The sequence below is a fragment of the Filicampus tigris genome, chromosome 16, assembly GCF_054856515.1.
Source record: "Filicampus tigris isolate MCC_2025a chromosome 16, RoL_Ftig_1.0, whole genome shotgun sequence".
Classification (NCBI taxonomy): Eukaryota; Metazoa; Chordata; class Actinopteri; order Syngnathiformes; family Syngnathidae; genus Filicampus; species Filicampus tigris.
The window spans coordinates 17,460,829-17,478,154 of NC_141232.1; the positions used below are offsets into that span (position 1 = coordinate 17,460,829).

Sequence of the window (17,326 nt, forward strand, 5' to 3'; positions counted from 1 at the left end):
CTTTCAATCTGCCAAATGTTCTTGTTGGCAGGTGTCTATTCTGTTTTTCTGCAACATTTTATTTTATTATTATTATTATCGTTTGCTTTTTAGCGCATATGTCACTCATATAGGCATTAATGCTGACATGTTAAACCGTGCACCGTATTCTAATTTGGAATACTGAATTGACCTAATATGAAACAGTGACAATTTAAAGTCTATGGCTCAATTTTTTTCCCCCCTCTCCTGGTATTAAAGGGGGCTTCACCGATATGTAGAGGGGCTGGCCAAATGATTTAGAAATATATTTTAGAATGTAATGTTGGAGGGGCTTAACTGGTGTATTTCAGATGGGGCTATAGCCCCCGAACCCACGCCGTCCTGGTATTTCGTTTTGTATCTGGTGATCTCAGAAGGAAGATGATATCGTTGACGCCCGGCCAAAACCTCATAAGTCACATTTTGGTGAATTTCGTATTTTTTCAAGACTCTATACTATTGGTCAGTGCACACGCATGGGTGTTATTTTTACACATTACTGACCAATCTAAAGTGTTGAAAATGTGAAGAGTTGAAAAGTGACTAGGGTTATCACTAGGAGTGTAACGGTATACGTGGGTATACGTTTCAGAGTGGCATGTTCGGTTCTGTCCTCTTGCGTTCGGTTCGGACTACTTATTAGCGCGAGCTTACGCACGGTCGCTATTGACTGTTGCACGCGAGAAAGGATGGTGGCGGCACAAAAGAGGAGCCAGTACGCCAGAAGCCGTGATAAATCATTAATGCATGGCTAAATGGCATTATTATGGCATACGCAAACAAGCCAGAGCTCGAAGGTCCCCCGTACACTGCGGTCTCCTGTTTGGGAATGTGGATAAGTCCCAAAGTTGTGTGTCGACATTGCTACATGAGATTGGCGGCTATGTTGCAGGTAGCACGTCTAACATGCACGGCATCATCCGACTGTGAATGTTTCTTAGACGAGGAAGCAAGCAGTCTTTTTTGCCAAAAACATCAAACTTAGATAGCGAGATTTATTATATTGTAGCGTCGTCCAGGAACACGCCGTCATACGTAGTTAAATTATCACGTTTTTATGAATCCAAGTACAACTGCACATGCTCTTCTTCGCTCTCCGCTACTCCTCTCGCTGAGAGGTATCTGGCCGGAGGAGGGGTAATCTCAGATAGGGGTATTGTCAGACCGGAAAGGGTTTTATCAGAAAGGAAGAGGTGGGGTTTTCTTTTTTCTTTTTTTTAAACTCCTCCCTGTGACGTAACCTGCCTGCAAACAGAAGCGCGTCACTTTCTCAGTATCAGCGGTGCCTTTTACTACGACGTCCTGAGAGAACGCTAAGTGACGCTTTGTTATCTGTGGAGATATGTTGTATATTACATTTAAATTGAGCAAATTATAAAAATGATTACTGTAACATTATCAAAAACAACTTTGGTTGTCGTTACCTGCGTATATTTCATCCTGTTTCCGTGAGAATGCCGTGTTGTCGGCAAAGGACATATATATAACTTGTTTGCTTAGTTATTGTAATGTCATTCCATATGTAGTAATCACTACAATCATTTGTCATCAGAACCTCAAACAGGTAGTTTTGAGTTTTATTCGAAGTGTAAGTTCCTCGGACGTCAATTCAAAATACATTGGAGTCAGACTTCATGTTTGTAATTCATGTCATTTTACCAAACGGTAAAATGCAATGGCCACGTTATATATTTTTATATCCACTATATTTTAACATTCACTCCTTGCAGATGCATCACTCTATCATTCAGGGAAGTTTTCAGTGCAGCGCTGCACTCAATGCTGCAAATTATATCACTGTCCGCTTTGCCCGAAATTCAAACCGGCTCGTCTCCCTTAAGTTGTCCAGCACCTGGAAATGCACATAAAATGCATCTGTGTTTGCACGTTTAACCATATTTGTATATGGGCCATTCTACTGAATTAGTTCAAATTCAGTTGGAAAATGTGTGAAATTTGTATTTTATTTCAGAATTCTTTTTTATTGTATTCATGTTGCACCATATCTAAGGGGCACAAATATAGTAAAAGTACAGTCAATTTTCAAATATCAACTAATTACTCGCCATGTGGCCAGTAATGAACATGAAGGTAATGTCTCTTACTGGTGAAATTTGTGGGGATGTGGCTAAAACCAAGCCCTGCCTACAGATAAATACTCTTTGTGTTTCGGTAGTGACATGAAAAGTTGGGACAGGTTTTTTTTTACAAAACTTCTAATTTGAAAAAAATCTACAAAATCAATATAAATCTTTCACCATACATTTAAAAGCAACGAAAATGTTCTATTAAAGTAAAGTATTTATTAAATTGGCAAAAATCTTCTACATTTTTTTTTCACGAATTTAAATTTAGGAGTTAGGGATTGGGACAGCCACCTCCCAATAGGAAGTGACATATAAAAGATGACTTTTTATACATTCAGTTTAATAGTATCTCAATTAATGCCTTGTGGTAAAATAGATCATAACAAGGTCTGAACACGTCATTGTTTTTTAAAATTTGATTTTCATTGTGGGACAGCAATTTCAACCAATTCGGTAGAATGGCTCATATACATTGGAGTCTGTGAGTGGTTGACGTTTATTCTTTTTTTTTGGGAGGGGGGGGTGATTCTAGATTTAAAAAAATATGCAGGTGTAATTTACCTTGCAGAAATTTTGCTCATTTATATTATATTTATATTTTTATTTTCACTGTATTTTGACACCCTTTGTAGATGCATCAATCGATCATTCAGGGGAATGTGAATTTTGCAATGCAGCGCTGCACTCAATGCTGCAAATTATATCACTGTCCGCTATGCCCGAAATTCAAACCGGCTCGTCTCCCTTAAGTTGTCCAGCATGCTGCAAATACACTGCCCGCTTTGCCCCTAATTTAAACCTACTCGTCTCTGTAAAGTTCTCCAGCACACAAAAAAATGCAATTACGTTTCAAGGTAATGCCAGTTTGTGTATTTCTTGCTAAAATGTATCAGTGGACACTTCATGGACACGAGAATTACATTCTGCCCAACAGCAGCTGTTATGTATTATTGAATAGTATATTGAAGGTTCCTGGTAAGATAGTGCTACATTGTATTTTTGTTGAAAAATACATTTTTGTGTGTATGTGTGTTTTAATCAACTTGACTATATGTCTTTGTTAAAAAGCCAGGAAGAGAACTGATAGTGAAAATGCAGACAGCTGCCCTGATGCGTGCCAACCTTTGGATGGACAATGAAACGAAATAAACGGGAGGTCACCCACAGATGGATGTTTTTGGATTATGTTCAAATTGACATATAAAGAGAAGCTAAACAATTTCAACCATTTTTTCAATTGCTGATAGGAAATGCTTGCTTTGACTTCATTCAGCAGATTGCCCATTCACAGTCGAAAACAATAATAGAAAATGTGTTCTCTAAATGTGCTTTGTCTTATACTTTATGTAATTGAGTGCATGGTATCTTGTCTACAATATGTTACATAGGGAAAGACCATATTGTTGCAGATCTTTATGTTGTTCCAGCATCATGTGACCCTTTATAAATTTACCAGGTCCTGGATGCGCCCCCGTTGAGCAATTAAAAACTGTGTGAGAATCTACATAAAAATGACCGGTCCGTTTGCCCCATCTCCCCCGCTGAGCGAATATGACTGTGTAAGATATATAGATGCTTTGTAAGATTATATACAGAAAAGTACGGGCAAATTAGAACTTTTGTAAGATTCAGCACAGCCTGGGGTTGACAGGTATGACAAGTTGTTGTGAAAATGTAATCTTTTTTATTTTAATCACTTTATTTTCAAATCTTTACTACCATCACTTCATGTTGAAAATGTAAACGCTTTTATTTGCAAAATTTAAACGCTTTTATTTGCAAATCTTTACGACCACCACCACATCTTTACGACCACCACCACTTCCTTTCTGAGAATACACTTTACGGTCTGACAATACCCCTGTCTGAGATTACCCCTCCTCCGGCCAGATCCCCTTGCTCTCGCTTGCCGTACGATGCATTCATGAACCTTGGAAACATCACAAATCAGCAACACACAAATCCGACCACAACACAGATAACCCAATTCGTTACAATATGCTGTTGAAAATTCAAAGATTTCAATGCTTAAAAAGTGTATACAATTTCATAAAGACTTTTTAAAGTTACTGTATTTTTTCATTATAAAGAGTTTTAATATAGTTCCCAATAATTGTAACTGTTATTGTATGTATTTTTTCATCACAAAAAATGTATCCAGTATATGTACTGTACTGTAATGACAACTTGTCTTTAATTTGAATACTTAGATGTGTCATAGGCTGTGGCTGCTGAGTGTTTAAAGATTTCAGTGTATCAATAATTTACAAAATTAAGAGATCTTTATTGTTAGTGTATTTGTTATGTGGTGTAATTTTTTAGAACCGAAGTTTCCCAAAAAAACGAATCGAAATGTGATCTAGCGTACCATTACACCCCTAGTTGTCACGATACTAAAATTTCAAACTCGATACCGATACCCAGGAAAATACTCATTACACGATACCATTTCGATACTACAGAGATAAAAAAAAAAAACTGATAAATACTTTAAAAAGGCATGAAAATTATTTTTACCAACAAGAACAAGACTGTCTGGTTGGCCCTTCTGCTGCCGCCGCACTGGTCATACTTAGCACCAGTAAAATGTAGAAATGCAAGCAGGGTTGCTGTGAGGGCTCTCCCCGAGGGCTGCCACAAATGATTATTTTGCTGGTCGACTCATCACCAACAGTTGTCGCGATTAGTTGAATAACTTTGACTTGACGTTTAACGACTTTAAGTTGACTACTCAAATATAAATCATGTAATAATCGCACCCGCAAGCAGGTGCTCTTATATGACCATCTGTAGCTTACAGCTTGAATTCTGTAATGTATGTACCGTATTTTCCGGACTATAAGTCGCTCCGGAGAACAAGTCGCCCCAGCCATAAAATGCATAATAAAGAAGAAAAAAAAACATATATATCACACTGGAGTATAAGTCGCATTTTGGGAGGAAATGTATTTGATAAAATCCAACACCAAGAACAGACATGTCATTTAAAATTTAAATGACGAACAATTTAAAATAAAAATACAATAGAGACAACAACAGGCTGAACGGTATGCTTACGTTACATTTCACAACGACCACCCTCCACTCCCCGGAAGCCAAGTTGTCTCCGTCGCGTAACGCTGATAAATGTGTCCATATAAATCAAAATAATAAAATTGTCCACACATGTAGAATTACAAGAAAGTTACGGTAATGTTGCGGAGTTAGGACTGTATGTGAATTGGGGGGATTCCACGGAGCGCCTCATCCACACAGTCACTCGAATCGAAGAGCGTGACCGGACACAGTGATAGGGAACAACGTGGCTTTAATAGCACTCCAATCCATTCCACAGAGCTCAACAGCTAGCTCAATCCCGGCGCGTACACGACGACAAAGAGGCGCGCATCTGCTGCTAACGGCTAACAGACTCGAAACGTCTCTCGTTAGGACCCCTTTTAGCTGTCCAACAATATGCCCGACATAAATAAACGAAAAGAAAGGACTCATTAGCTACCCAAAAACATGACTGGTGTAAAACACACAAATTAAACAGTAAACCAATGCCTGTATAAACGAAGCACTAATGAGGAATTTGCAACAGGTAAGATAACTTTAAACTCACCGGAACGTATGTAGATCGATTTGGTTGCTTTGAAAGTGTGTGTTACGCAAGTTATGCACGGTTTTTGTTTTTGTTCAAAAGATTTTCCATGTTTGTTTGTTTTTTTAAGAATTTCATTGGCCGTTTAATGCATCAATCACCAGTTTAGCATTTTGGTTGTGACTGCAAACACAATTGACGAATCGTCGACGTAATATGATCATTGATAATGGATAGTGAAATTGTGTTGGACATTTATGAGGCTGAAATAGTGAGTTCCTTATTTTTTGTGTGTTAGCGATTGTTTGACTTAAATGCTTGCCGAGCCTGCAGATATGATTGTATATTATAATGTTTGGTATCATTCGAATCTGCGGAAACACAGTTTTCTAACCATATACAACATGCTATATGGAATGCTTTGAAGTTGTTCTGTATATAGCGTATTTACCGCGGGCACGGCGCGAAAACCCGCCCGTGGGCCGATGGAACTGCAATAACATGTGAAATGATATACACGTAATAATGTGTTAATAATTTCACACATAAGTTGCTCCAGAGTATAAATCGCACCCATGGCCAAACTATGAAAAAAAAAAACGCGACTTATAGTCCGTAAAATACGGTAGAAATGCATAATAAAGACAATTAAAATGATAGGACATTCAACTTGAATTCAACTTTGCAGCTTGTTGTACCGGCATTCCTGACATGTTTATAAATGATGGAGTAATATAAATTGAAGGCGATACTGTGGCTTTTTTAGCTGTAAATGTTTACTGCATTTTAAAGAGAAATCTCAACCCAAGCGTTTGTGGAATGCGTTTTTAGCCATCTCTGGGGCTGGCCATTTTGCCACTTATGTCGACTGAAAATGACATCACAGATGACAGATCAAAAACCGAGGCTCTGGGTAACTAAACAAACACTAGAAAACAGGCTAGACTTGAATTGGACCGAGACAAATAAAGTGAACATGACTATGACAATGAACCGACAAGGACTGAAAGGAGTCTACTCAAGTCGGTCAAATAGGCCTGCTGGCTGCCGTTATAACTAGCCTTGTCACGATACCAAATTTCTGTTTCGATACCGATACCAATATGTATTTCAATACTTTTCGATACTTTTTGCAAACAGGTGAAACACTCAAAAGTCAATATGTTTCTTTATTTTAAAACAGACTTTGGGAACAATAACTTTAATAATTTTCTCGACTGAATATATTGGCACTTGATCCATACAGATAAACTGCAACTGCCCTTTTGAGCCTTTTAGCGTCTTTGCTGTCCTTTGGGTACTTCATATGCTGTTAAAAAACATCTTGGAGAGTAGGTTGCTTATGAGTGGGTGGTGTTAACCTCTCTGAGCCAGTAGCACTAGACGTGTGTTGTTGGTGGAGGGAGAAGGTACAGTATTTTAATTAACATGATAATTTTGATTTGAATATCATCTTTATTTTACTTGTTCTTATTAGTGAAAGGGTTTGTATTTTGAAACTATACATGAAACATTTAATGGGCAGAACTAGAAAAATAAATTGAGGCTCATCATATCATCTAGGATAGGATTAGATATTGTGGGCTTATAAAATGTTTTACAAAAACGTGTTTCTATATAGTATTTAATTTATATAATGCTTATGCCTTAATTGGTTAGTTAAATATTTTAAGAATGTAATTACATTTCTAAAAATATATTTGATGTATTTATTAACCATGGATATGTTCAGGGGTTGAACGTGTCTTTTTGGCCTACCCAATAACTGGCGAGTAGACTATCCATCCATCCATCCATTATCTCCCGCTTATCCGAAGTCGGGTCGCGGAGGCAGCAGCTTCAGCAGGGAAGCCCAGACTTCCCTCTCCCCAGCAACATCCTCCAGCTCTTCCGGAAGGATCCCAAGGCGTTCCCAGGCAAGCCGGGAGACATAGTCTCTCCAGCGTGTTCTGGGTCGTCCTCGGGGTCTCCTGCCGGTGGGACATGCCCGGAACACCTCACCAGGGAGGCGTCCAGGAGGCATCCTAATCAGATGCCCGAGCCACCTCAACTGGCTCCTCTCGACGCGGAGGAGCAGCGGCTCGACTCTGAGTCCCTCCCGGATGGCCGAACTTCTCACCCTATCTCTAAGGGAGAGCCCAGACACCCTGCGAAGGAAACCCATTTCGGCCGCTTGTATCCGAGATCTTGTTCTTTCGGTCATGACCCAAGGATCATGACCATAGGTGAGAGTAGGAACGTAGATCGACCGGTAAATTGAGAGCTTCGCCTTTCGGCTAAGCTCCTTCTTCACCACGACAGACCGATACAGGGTCCGCATCACAGCAGACGCTGCACCGATCCGCCTGTCGATCTCCCGTTCCATCTTACCCTCACTCGTGAACAAGACCCCAAGATACTTGAACTCCTCCACTTGGGGCAGAATCTCATCCCCGACCTGAAGAGGGCACGCCACCCTTTTCCGACTGAGGACCATGGTCTCAGATTTGGAGGTGCTGATCTTCATTCCGACCGTTTCACACTCGGCTGCGAACCGCTCCAGCGAGAGTTGGAGATCGCGGCTTGAAGAAGCCAACAGTACTACATCATCTGCAAAAAGCAGAGATGCAATACTGAGGCCACCAAACCGGACCCCCTCGACACCTCGGCTGCGCCTAGAAATTCTGTCCATAAAGGTTATGAACAGAATCGGTGACAAAGTGCAGCCTTGGCGGAGTCCAACGCCCACAGGAAACGAATCCGACTTACTGCCGGCAATTCGGACCAAACTCTGGCATCGGTGGTACAGGGACCGGACAGCCCTTATCAGGGGGCTCGGTACCCCGTACTCCCGAAGCACCCCCCACAGAACTCCCCGAGGGACACGGTCGAACGCCTTCTCCAAGTCCACAAAACACATGTAGACCGGTTGGGCAAACTCCCATGCACCCTCGAGGACCCTGCTGAGGGTGTAGAGCTGGTCCACTGTTCCACGGCCAGGACGAAAACCACATTGCTCCTCCTGAATCCGGGATTCGACCTTCCGACGGACCCTCCTCTCCAGCACCCCTGAATAGACCTTGCCGGGGAGGCTGAGGAGTGTGATCCCTCTGTAATTGGAGCACACCCTCCGGTCCCCCTTCTTAAAAAGGGGGACCACCACCCCGGTCTGCCAATCCAGAGGCACTGTCCCCGATGTCCACGCGATGTTGAAGAGACGTGTCAACCATGACAGCCCCTCAACATCCAGAGCCTTTATGAACTCCGGGCGGATCTCATCCACCCCCGGGGCTCTGCCACCGAGGAGCTTTTTGACTACCTCGGTGACTTCAACCCCAGAGATAGGAGAGCCCACCTCAGAGTCTCCAGGCTCTGCTTCCTCAGTGGAAGGCGTGTCGGTGGAATTGAGGAGGTCTTCGAAGTACTCTCCCCACCGACCCACAACGTCCCGAGTTGAGGTCAGCAGCACCCCATCTCCACTATAAACAGTGTTAATGGTGCACTGCTTCCCCCTCCTGAGACGCCGGATGGTGGACCAGAATTTCCTCGAAGCCGTCCGGAAGTCATTTTCCATGGCCTCCCCGAACTCCTCCCACACCCGGGTTTTTGCCTCAGCAACCGCCAGAGCCGCATTCCGCTTGGCCTGCCGGTACCCGTCAGCTGCCTCCGGGGTCCCGCAGGCCAAAAAGGCCCGATAGGACTCCTTCTTCAGCTGGACAGCATCCCTTACCGCTGGTGTCCACCAGCGGGTTCGGGGATTGCCGCCACGACAGGCACCGACCACCTTGCGGCCGCAGCTCCGATCGGCCGCCTCAACAATGGAGGCACGAAACATGGTCCACTCGGACTCGATGTCCCCCGCCTCCCCCGGGACGTGGGAAAAGTTCTGCCGGAGGTGGGAGTTGAAACTCCTTCTGACAGGGGATTCTGCCAGACGTTCCCAGCAAACCCTCACAATACGTTTGGGTCTGCCAGGTCGGACCGGCATCTTCCCCCACCATCGGAGCCAACTCACCACCAGATGGTGATCAGTTGACAGCTCCGCCCCTCTCTTCACCCGAGTGTCCAAAACATGCGGCCGCAAGTCCGATGATACGACTACAAAGTCGATCATCGAACTGCGGCCTAGGGTATCCTGGTGCCAAGTGCACATATGGACACCCTTATGCTTGAACATGGTGTTCGTTATGGACAATCCGTGATGAGCACAGAAGTCCAGTAACCGAACACCGCTCGGGTTCAGAACGGGGGGGCCGTTCCTCCCAATCACACCTCTCCAGGTCTCACTGTCATTGCCCACGTGAGCATTGAAGTCCCCCAGCAGAACGATGGAGTCCCCAGGTGGAGCGCCCTCCAGCACACCCTCCAAGGACTCCAAAAAGGGTGGGTACTCTGCGCTGCCGTTTGGTGCATAAGCACAAACAACAGTCAGGACCCGTCCCCCCACCCTCAGGCGGAGGGAGGCTACCCTCTCGTCCACCGGGGTAAACCCCAATGTACAGGCGCCAAGCCGGGGGGCAATAAGTATGCCCACACCTGCTCGGCGCCTCTCACCCTGGGCAACTCCAGAGTGGAAGAGCGTCCAACCCCTCTCGAGAGGACTGGGACCAGAACCCAAGCTGTGCGTGGAGGTGAGCCCGACTATATCTAATCGGAACCTCTCAGCCTCACACACCAGCTCAGGCTCCTTCCCGGCCAGAGAGGTGACATTCCATGTCCCAAGAGCTAGTTTTTGCTGCCGGGGATCGGACCGCCAAGGTCCCCATCTTCCGCCGCCGCCCAGCTCACACGGCACCCGACCCCTTTGGCCCCTCCCACCAGTGGTGAGCCCATGGGAAGGGGGACCCACGTATCCTTTTCGGGCTGAGCCTGGCCGGGCCCCATGGGTGCAGGCCCGGCCACCAGGCGCTCGCCGTCGAGCCCCACCTCCAGGCCTGGCTCCAGAAGGGGGCCCCGGTGACCCGCGTCCGGGCAAGGGAAAACGTGGTCCATTAATTTTTCTCATCATAAGGGGTCATTTTGAGCCGTGCTTAGTCTGGTCCCTCACCTAGGACCTGTTTGCCATGGGTGACCCTACCAGGGGCATAAAGCCCCAGACAACGTAGCTCCTAGGATCATTGGGGCGCGCAAACCCCTCCACCACGATAAGGTGACGGCTCACGGGGGGCGAGTAGACTAGACAGTTTTTTTTGTTTGTTTTTTTACCAGACAATACAGTAACATAAAATTGTCATTTGTTAGAATTACTTTTTTGTATGTTGGTCTGTCTGAATTGATTTTCAAACATAGCAATCGCATTGTGTCTCTTCACAATATTTTATTAAAAGCTTCTACAATTTACCGTTTTTAAGTAAGATTTTAGAAAAACTGGTTTTCATCCAGTTAAATCATTTTTTAAATACAAATAATATTTTGGAGGGGGCGGCACGGTGGTCGACTGGTTAGCACGTCCGCCTCACAGTTCAGAGGTCGTGGGTTCGATCCCGGCTCCGGCCTCCCTGTGTGGAGCTTGCATGTTCTCCCCGTGCCTGCATGGGTTTTCTCCGGGTACTCCGGTTTCCTCCCACATTCCAAAAACATGCATGGTAAGTTGATTGGACACTCTAAATTGCCCCTAGGTGTGATTGTGAGTGTGGATGTTTGTCTCTGTGTGCCCTGCGATTGGCTGGCAACCAATTCAGGGTGTCCCCCGCCTACTGCCCAAAGACAGCTGGGATAGGCTCCAGCACGCCCCGCGACCCTTGTGAGGATAAGCGGTACACATAATGGATGGATTTTGGAGAAATATCAATCTGGTTTTAGGATGAACCACAGTACGGAAACTGCTCTTTTAAGGATTTTAAATGATATTAGGTGCACTGCAGATGTGAGAGAACTCACAGTCTTGGTGCTACTGGATCTAAGCGCTGCTTTTGAGACAGTAGATCACCAAATTTTATTAAATGGACTTAAAAATCTATTGGGAATCTCCGGTGCTGTTTTTAACTGGTTTTATTCCTATCTCACACACCGATGTTTCTTTGTTAGTATGGATACTTGTTCCTTCAAAACCCATGAAATTAAATGTGGGGTTCCCCAAGGTTCGATTTTAGGCCCCCTTCTTTTGAATCTTTATATGCTTCCCTTTGGGGATGTCATCAGGGGACACAGCATCAGCTTTCACAGCTATGCTGATGACACACAGCTGTATATTGGCGTGTCTCCTGATGACACAGGACCCATTGATACCCTTTTAAATTGCATTTTAGATATAAAGTCATGGATGGCAGATAATTTCCGACAGCTCAATCAGGACAAAATTGAGGTTTTAGTTATCGGTCCTGAAGGTCAGAGAGAGAAACCTTTACCAAAACTACAAGTTTTTAATCCCTCACATTGTGTGAAGAACCTTGGCGTCATTTTTGACTCTGAGCTTAGTTTTATTCCTCATATTAAAAATGTAACCAAGATTGGTTTTCATCACCTTAAGAATATCGCCAGAGTCCGCCCGTTTCTCTCTCAGGCTAACACGGAAGTGCTGATGCATGCTTTTATTTCCTGTCACTTAGATTACTGTATTGCCCTGCTCTCTGGCCTCCCGAAAAAGAGCATTTCACCATTGCAACTACTGCAGAATTCAGCCGCTCGGGTGCTGACGAGAACCAGAGGGTGGGAGCACATTACACCAGTTTTGAAATTGCTGCATTGGCTCCCCGTGTGTTTCAGGATCGATTTTAAGGTACTTTTATTAGTTTATAAATGTGTTAATGGTCTTGGGCCATCTTATTTATCTTATTTATTTATTTGCTTTCATCATACCAACCCTCGCGGATCCTAAGGTCCTCTGGCGCCGGCCTTTTAATTATTCCAAGGGTGAGGACCAAAACGCGAGGCTGTATTCAGCCATTTTGGTCCTCACCTTTGGAATAGCCTGCCAGAGGACGTCAGGTCTGCAGAGACTGTTGATATTTTTAAGAGGAAGCTCAAGACACACCTTTTTAGTTTGGCTTTTAACAACTTTTAAATAATTTATCTCTTCTTTTGAATGAAGATTATTTTTATCTTATTTTACTGATTTTAGTTCTTAGACTACTTTTAGTTTTGTTGCTCTCTGCTGTTGTCAACTTTTAGCTCCAGTGTTTCCTCATGGGGGGGCCTCCGCGTTAGGGGAGGGGTGGCTGCCCTTCCCGCGGGGCCTGTCATCGCAGGCACTCCTTGGGTCCGGGTGGCCGGCGGCATCTACACTTCCGCCTGTCTAATCCGGGCTAGGCGTCTCTGTGGTGGGTGGCGCCCCTGTGGCCGTGGGCTGTCATTCCCCTCAGCGCGGATGAGCTCCCCTTGGGTACCCTTTCCTCATATGGTTTCTCTGTGCCTTGTCATGTCTTTTTAACACATTTTATCAGGTTGTGCACTTTGTGTGGGTGTGTGTGAGTGCGTGCTGTTGTACTAATGGATATCTGTCTTGGGTTTGTTGGGAGGGAGGGCGTGAATGGATCTTTGGATGTTTTACAGCACTTTGTTTACAGCACTTTGAGTTGCATTTTTATGTATGAAAAGTGCTATATATATAAAATGTGATTGATTGATTGATACAAAAGAAAGATATGATGGCCTTTACTTTTTTGTTTTTTTAGACGACTGGTCTTCATAAATGACTAAACAGTTGGCTCCCTGTGTGTTTCAGGATCGATTTTAAAGTACTTTTATTAGTTTATAAATGTGTTAATGGTCTTGGGCCATCTTATTTATCTGATTTGCTTTTATCATACCAGCCCTCGCGGATCCTGAGGTCCTCTGGCGCCGGCCTTTTATTTATTCCAAGGGTGAGGACCAAAATGCATGGCGAGGCTGCATTCAGCCATTTTGGTCCTCACCTTTGGAATAGCCTGCCAGAGGATGTCAGGTCTGCAGAGACTGTTGATATTTTTAAGAGGAAGCTCAAGACACACCTTTTTAGTTTGGCTTTCAACAACTTTTAAATAATTTATCTTTTCTTTTGATTGAAGATAATTCTATGTTTTGCTTTGAATGTTTTAAAGCACTTTGAGTTGCATTTTTATGTATGAAAAGTGCTATATAAATAAAATGTGATTGATTGATTGATTGATAAACCAATACCAAAATCAGTCACATTTGGCGAATAAAACAGCTTAATTTCACCCCCTGGACATGTTTTAGCTCTCTGTATGTCGGCTACTCAAAGTTTACGACTGGGCTGGGAGGAGCTTTATGCTAATTTCATTGACATTATAGTGTAGTGAACTGGTGAACAACATTATCACCTGTCGTTCTTGACAGAAGTTGCGGAACAAATTTGCATGGTTGTCCTTCAAAAGTTTGGACAAATTTGACATGTTGCCTCCCTTCACGAGGCAGACTTTGTAACACTTTGTAGCACAGAAGCACCGCAGTGCAAGCGGCCGCTTCAGTGGTTCGCCTTTGTCATTCGGTTTGAACCCAAAGTACTTTCACACCGTACTTCGGATCCCCGTTTTATCAACGAGTACAGACTCTGTTCCTCGTTGTCTTCCACCTGCTTTGTCTGCGCGACTTCACTTTCTCTCTGCCTGTGAGCATAAGGAGGCAACTACGTCACACTCGCTCTTAAAGAGACAGGCTCCAATTTACCAATTCAATCACATTCAATAAGATGAAATAAAAGTACCGCTTGTTTTTAAATGCGGGTATAGTACCATTTTAAAAAATCTAGTATGGTGATACTATACTGGTATACCGTGCAACCCTAGTTATAACAAACACGCGATACAGGCGGATCGCGTTTCCGTCTCTCAGCAAAACGGGCATCAGTCATTGATAGACTGACAGACCAGTCTGTCTGTCTGACGGAATGCCCACCTCTGCTAAGACCTACAAAATGTCTCTGGAGCCCTACTTTCAACTCAACAGGAAGTTGGCTATTTTACATCATTTTTTCTACTTAAATTTTACCTCATTTTTGGCCTTTTACAGAGATCATATTTTATCAAAGTAGCTTTTAATCTGAAGTACTTCATTTTCCAAAATTTCCAATTCCAATTTGCCAATATCCCAATGCGTCAGTACCCCAACATTGTCAGGGCTGTGAGGACCCAATATAGCTGCTTGCAGCCCTAGTTTTTTTTTTCTTTATGAAATTTCATGGAGTTATCAGTTATTCTACATAGCTTGCTAGAATGATAGATGGATAGACAGACAAACACTTTTTTCATCATGTAAGAAATTAAATATGTCAATACAATTTACCCCTATTCTCTTTGTTCACCTTTTCAGGCTCATCGGATTGTGCAACAACTTTGCATATGTGGTTATGCTCAGTGCTGCTCAAGACATCCTCACAAAACAACAGTCTGAAAACACCACCATATTTGTATGTCAGCGTTTTTATTATATTTAAAGTGTCTGCAAAGTGACAAAGCTGACGGTATAAGCATAAGTCTTGAAACACACCTCTTTCTCAATTAGTCAGTCAGTGAGCGTTGCTACACCCACTTGTTGCCCCTGAATGTTAATGCTTCAAATGGAGGTGTCAAAATTAAGCGATTAATTGACAATTAATCCATCATCAAATTAATCGACAACTATTTTGAGAATCAATTAATCATTTAGAGCCATTGTTTAACTGAAAATAATCAAAACCCCCTACTTCCAAACTCTCAACAGCAAATATCTAATTTTTGTAGTCCTCCATGAAAGCAGACTGATTATCTTTCATTTAATCAAAATACGATTTTTGCTAACATCTGCTTTAACTTTGGGAAACTATTACCAACATTTTTGCCTATCTTCTGACATGTTACAGACGAAACCAGTTACTGAATCATAATCAATTAATAGACATCTATTTTTTGGGAGTTTAATCTGTTACAAAAATTTAAAGTCAACCTATAATTGACGTGTTAAATCTGAAGTTGCCTCAGAAGTGTATATCAAACTAGTAGACCTTTGCATTACAACATTGCTCCCTCCCGTATGATATTGCTAAAGTGTTATTTGGTTATTGTTTAACCATTAGACAATACCAAATAAACAATCATCGGTTAAGTAACAGTAATTGGAAAAAAGAAAATACAATTAATGCAAGATACATTGAAAGCAATAAATTAATTTTAAAAAATTCATTAATCAATTCATCTATGGAATAATCAATAGAATAATTGAGTCTAAAAATATTGGATAGTGGCAGACCTAGGTTCAAGTTGTGCAATTGAACTCCCCCAGCCAACAATGAGGTATGTGATGTTGGTCGCTTTCTGGCCATCCAGCCACCAACCATACCGCTTATCCTATTTGGGGTTAAGGGTGAGGTGTAGCTTATCACTGCATTTTTTGGCAAGAGGTGGTGTACAAATTTACTTACCCGTATACAGTATTGTCCCACATGGACAATGCACAGTCTTAAGTTAATTTACCATGGATGATCACTTAATATAAGTAACAGGATTTTGGAATGTCGAATGACGCTGGATTGAAAATCCTCATACTTAAAGGATGGAACACATTTTGACCCACAGTAGGCGCCATTGCTTGTGCAATGAGAGGTGAGCCCTGAGTCATCTGTGGCAGCTAAAGACTGTCACACACCTTGCGGCACAGCCGACTGCCACTGATCAATTCATATCACTCAGGAAGGACATGGGTTCTGTGTCCCAGACACGCTTTGGTCCAAAATGTGCATAATCATCAGAGAACAAAAGTCAATGACCTTGTGAAGATGCTGGCTCAAGTATATGTCATTATCCACAGTGAAACGAGTCCTGTGCCGAAATGGGGCCACTCTGCCAGGAAATGTCAAATGCAAAAACTGATTGCAATTTACAAATGCACACAGGGACAAAGACGTACATTTTTGGAGACATGTCCTAGGGTCTGACAAAATTCAAATTGAAGTGTGTGGCCATACCGAGCATCGTTACGTTTGGAGGAAAAAGGAAGAAGCTTGCAAGCCTGAGAACACCATCTTAACTGTGAAATACGGAAGTGGCGGCATCATGTTGTGGGGCATCAAAATAGACGGCATCACGAGCAAACCACATCATGCGAAACTGCTGAATCAACATCTCAAGACATCTGTCAGGAAGTAAACGCTTAGGCACAATTGGGTCTTCAAAATGGACAATGACCCAAAGCTTACTTCCCAACTAATTACAGTGTCTTAAAGAGGAAATTAACCCAAACCTTTTTCAAGAATATGTTCCCAGCCGGCCCACTAGTTGAAACACAGCATTCTGATTAATATTACGTTTGTGGAATACGAGTTAAGCAGCAAAATCCACCCGTATTTAGCCATCTCAGGGGGCGCCCATTTTGTCATTTCTGTCTGAAAATGACATCACAACTGCTCAGGGCTCAGGTAATGACCAATCCCAGCTCAGCTTCAGAAAACAGGTCAGCCATGATTGGTCGTTACCTGAGCACTGAGCAGTTGTGATGTCATTTTCAGTCGACAGAAGTGACAAAATGGCCGCCACCAGAGATGGCTAAAAACGTGTGTATTAACTCTTATTCCACAAACGCAATATTCAACAGAACGCCTTGTTTCAACTAGTGGGCTTGCATAGAACATATTCTTGAAAAAATATGTTTGGGTTGACTTCGTCTTTAAGGATAACAAAGTCAGTGTTTTGGAATGGCTATCACAAAGGCCTAATCTCATTCCGATTGAAAATGTATGGGCAGA

General features: G+C 43.0%; 1 protein-coding gene across 3 annotated transcripts in view; it reads left to right on the forward strand.

Moving 5' to 3' along the window:
* Window positions 1-17,326, forward strand: part of cln3 (CLN3 lysosomal/endosomal transmembrane protein, battenin) — a 48,850-nt gene that overhangs the window by 517 nt on the left and 31,007 nt on the right. The window contains exons 3-4 of one of the 3 annotated variants that reach the window (XM_086055722.1): window positions 12,219-12,388; window positions 14,920-15,016. The exons of 1 other annotated variant lie outside the window; for it this stretch is intronic. In XM_086055722.1, coding sequence (XP_085911848.1) covers window positions 14,957-15,016 — 60 coding nt within the window. In that variant the 5' untranslated portion in view covers window positions 12,219-12,388; window positions 14,920-14,956. The remainder of the gene's footprint in view (window positions 1-12,218; window positions 12,389-14,919; window positions 15,017-17,326) is intronic. One more of the 3 variants, XM_086055721.1, reaches the window with a different exon arrangement.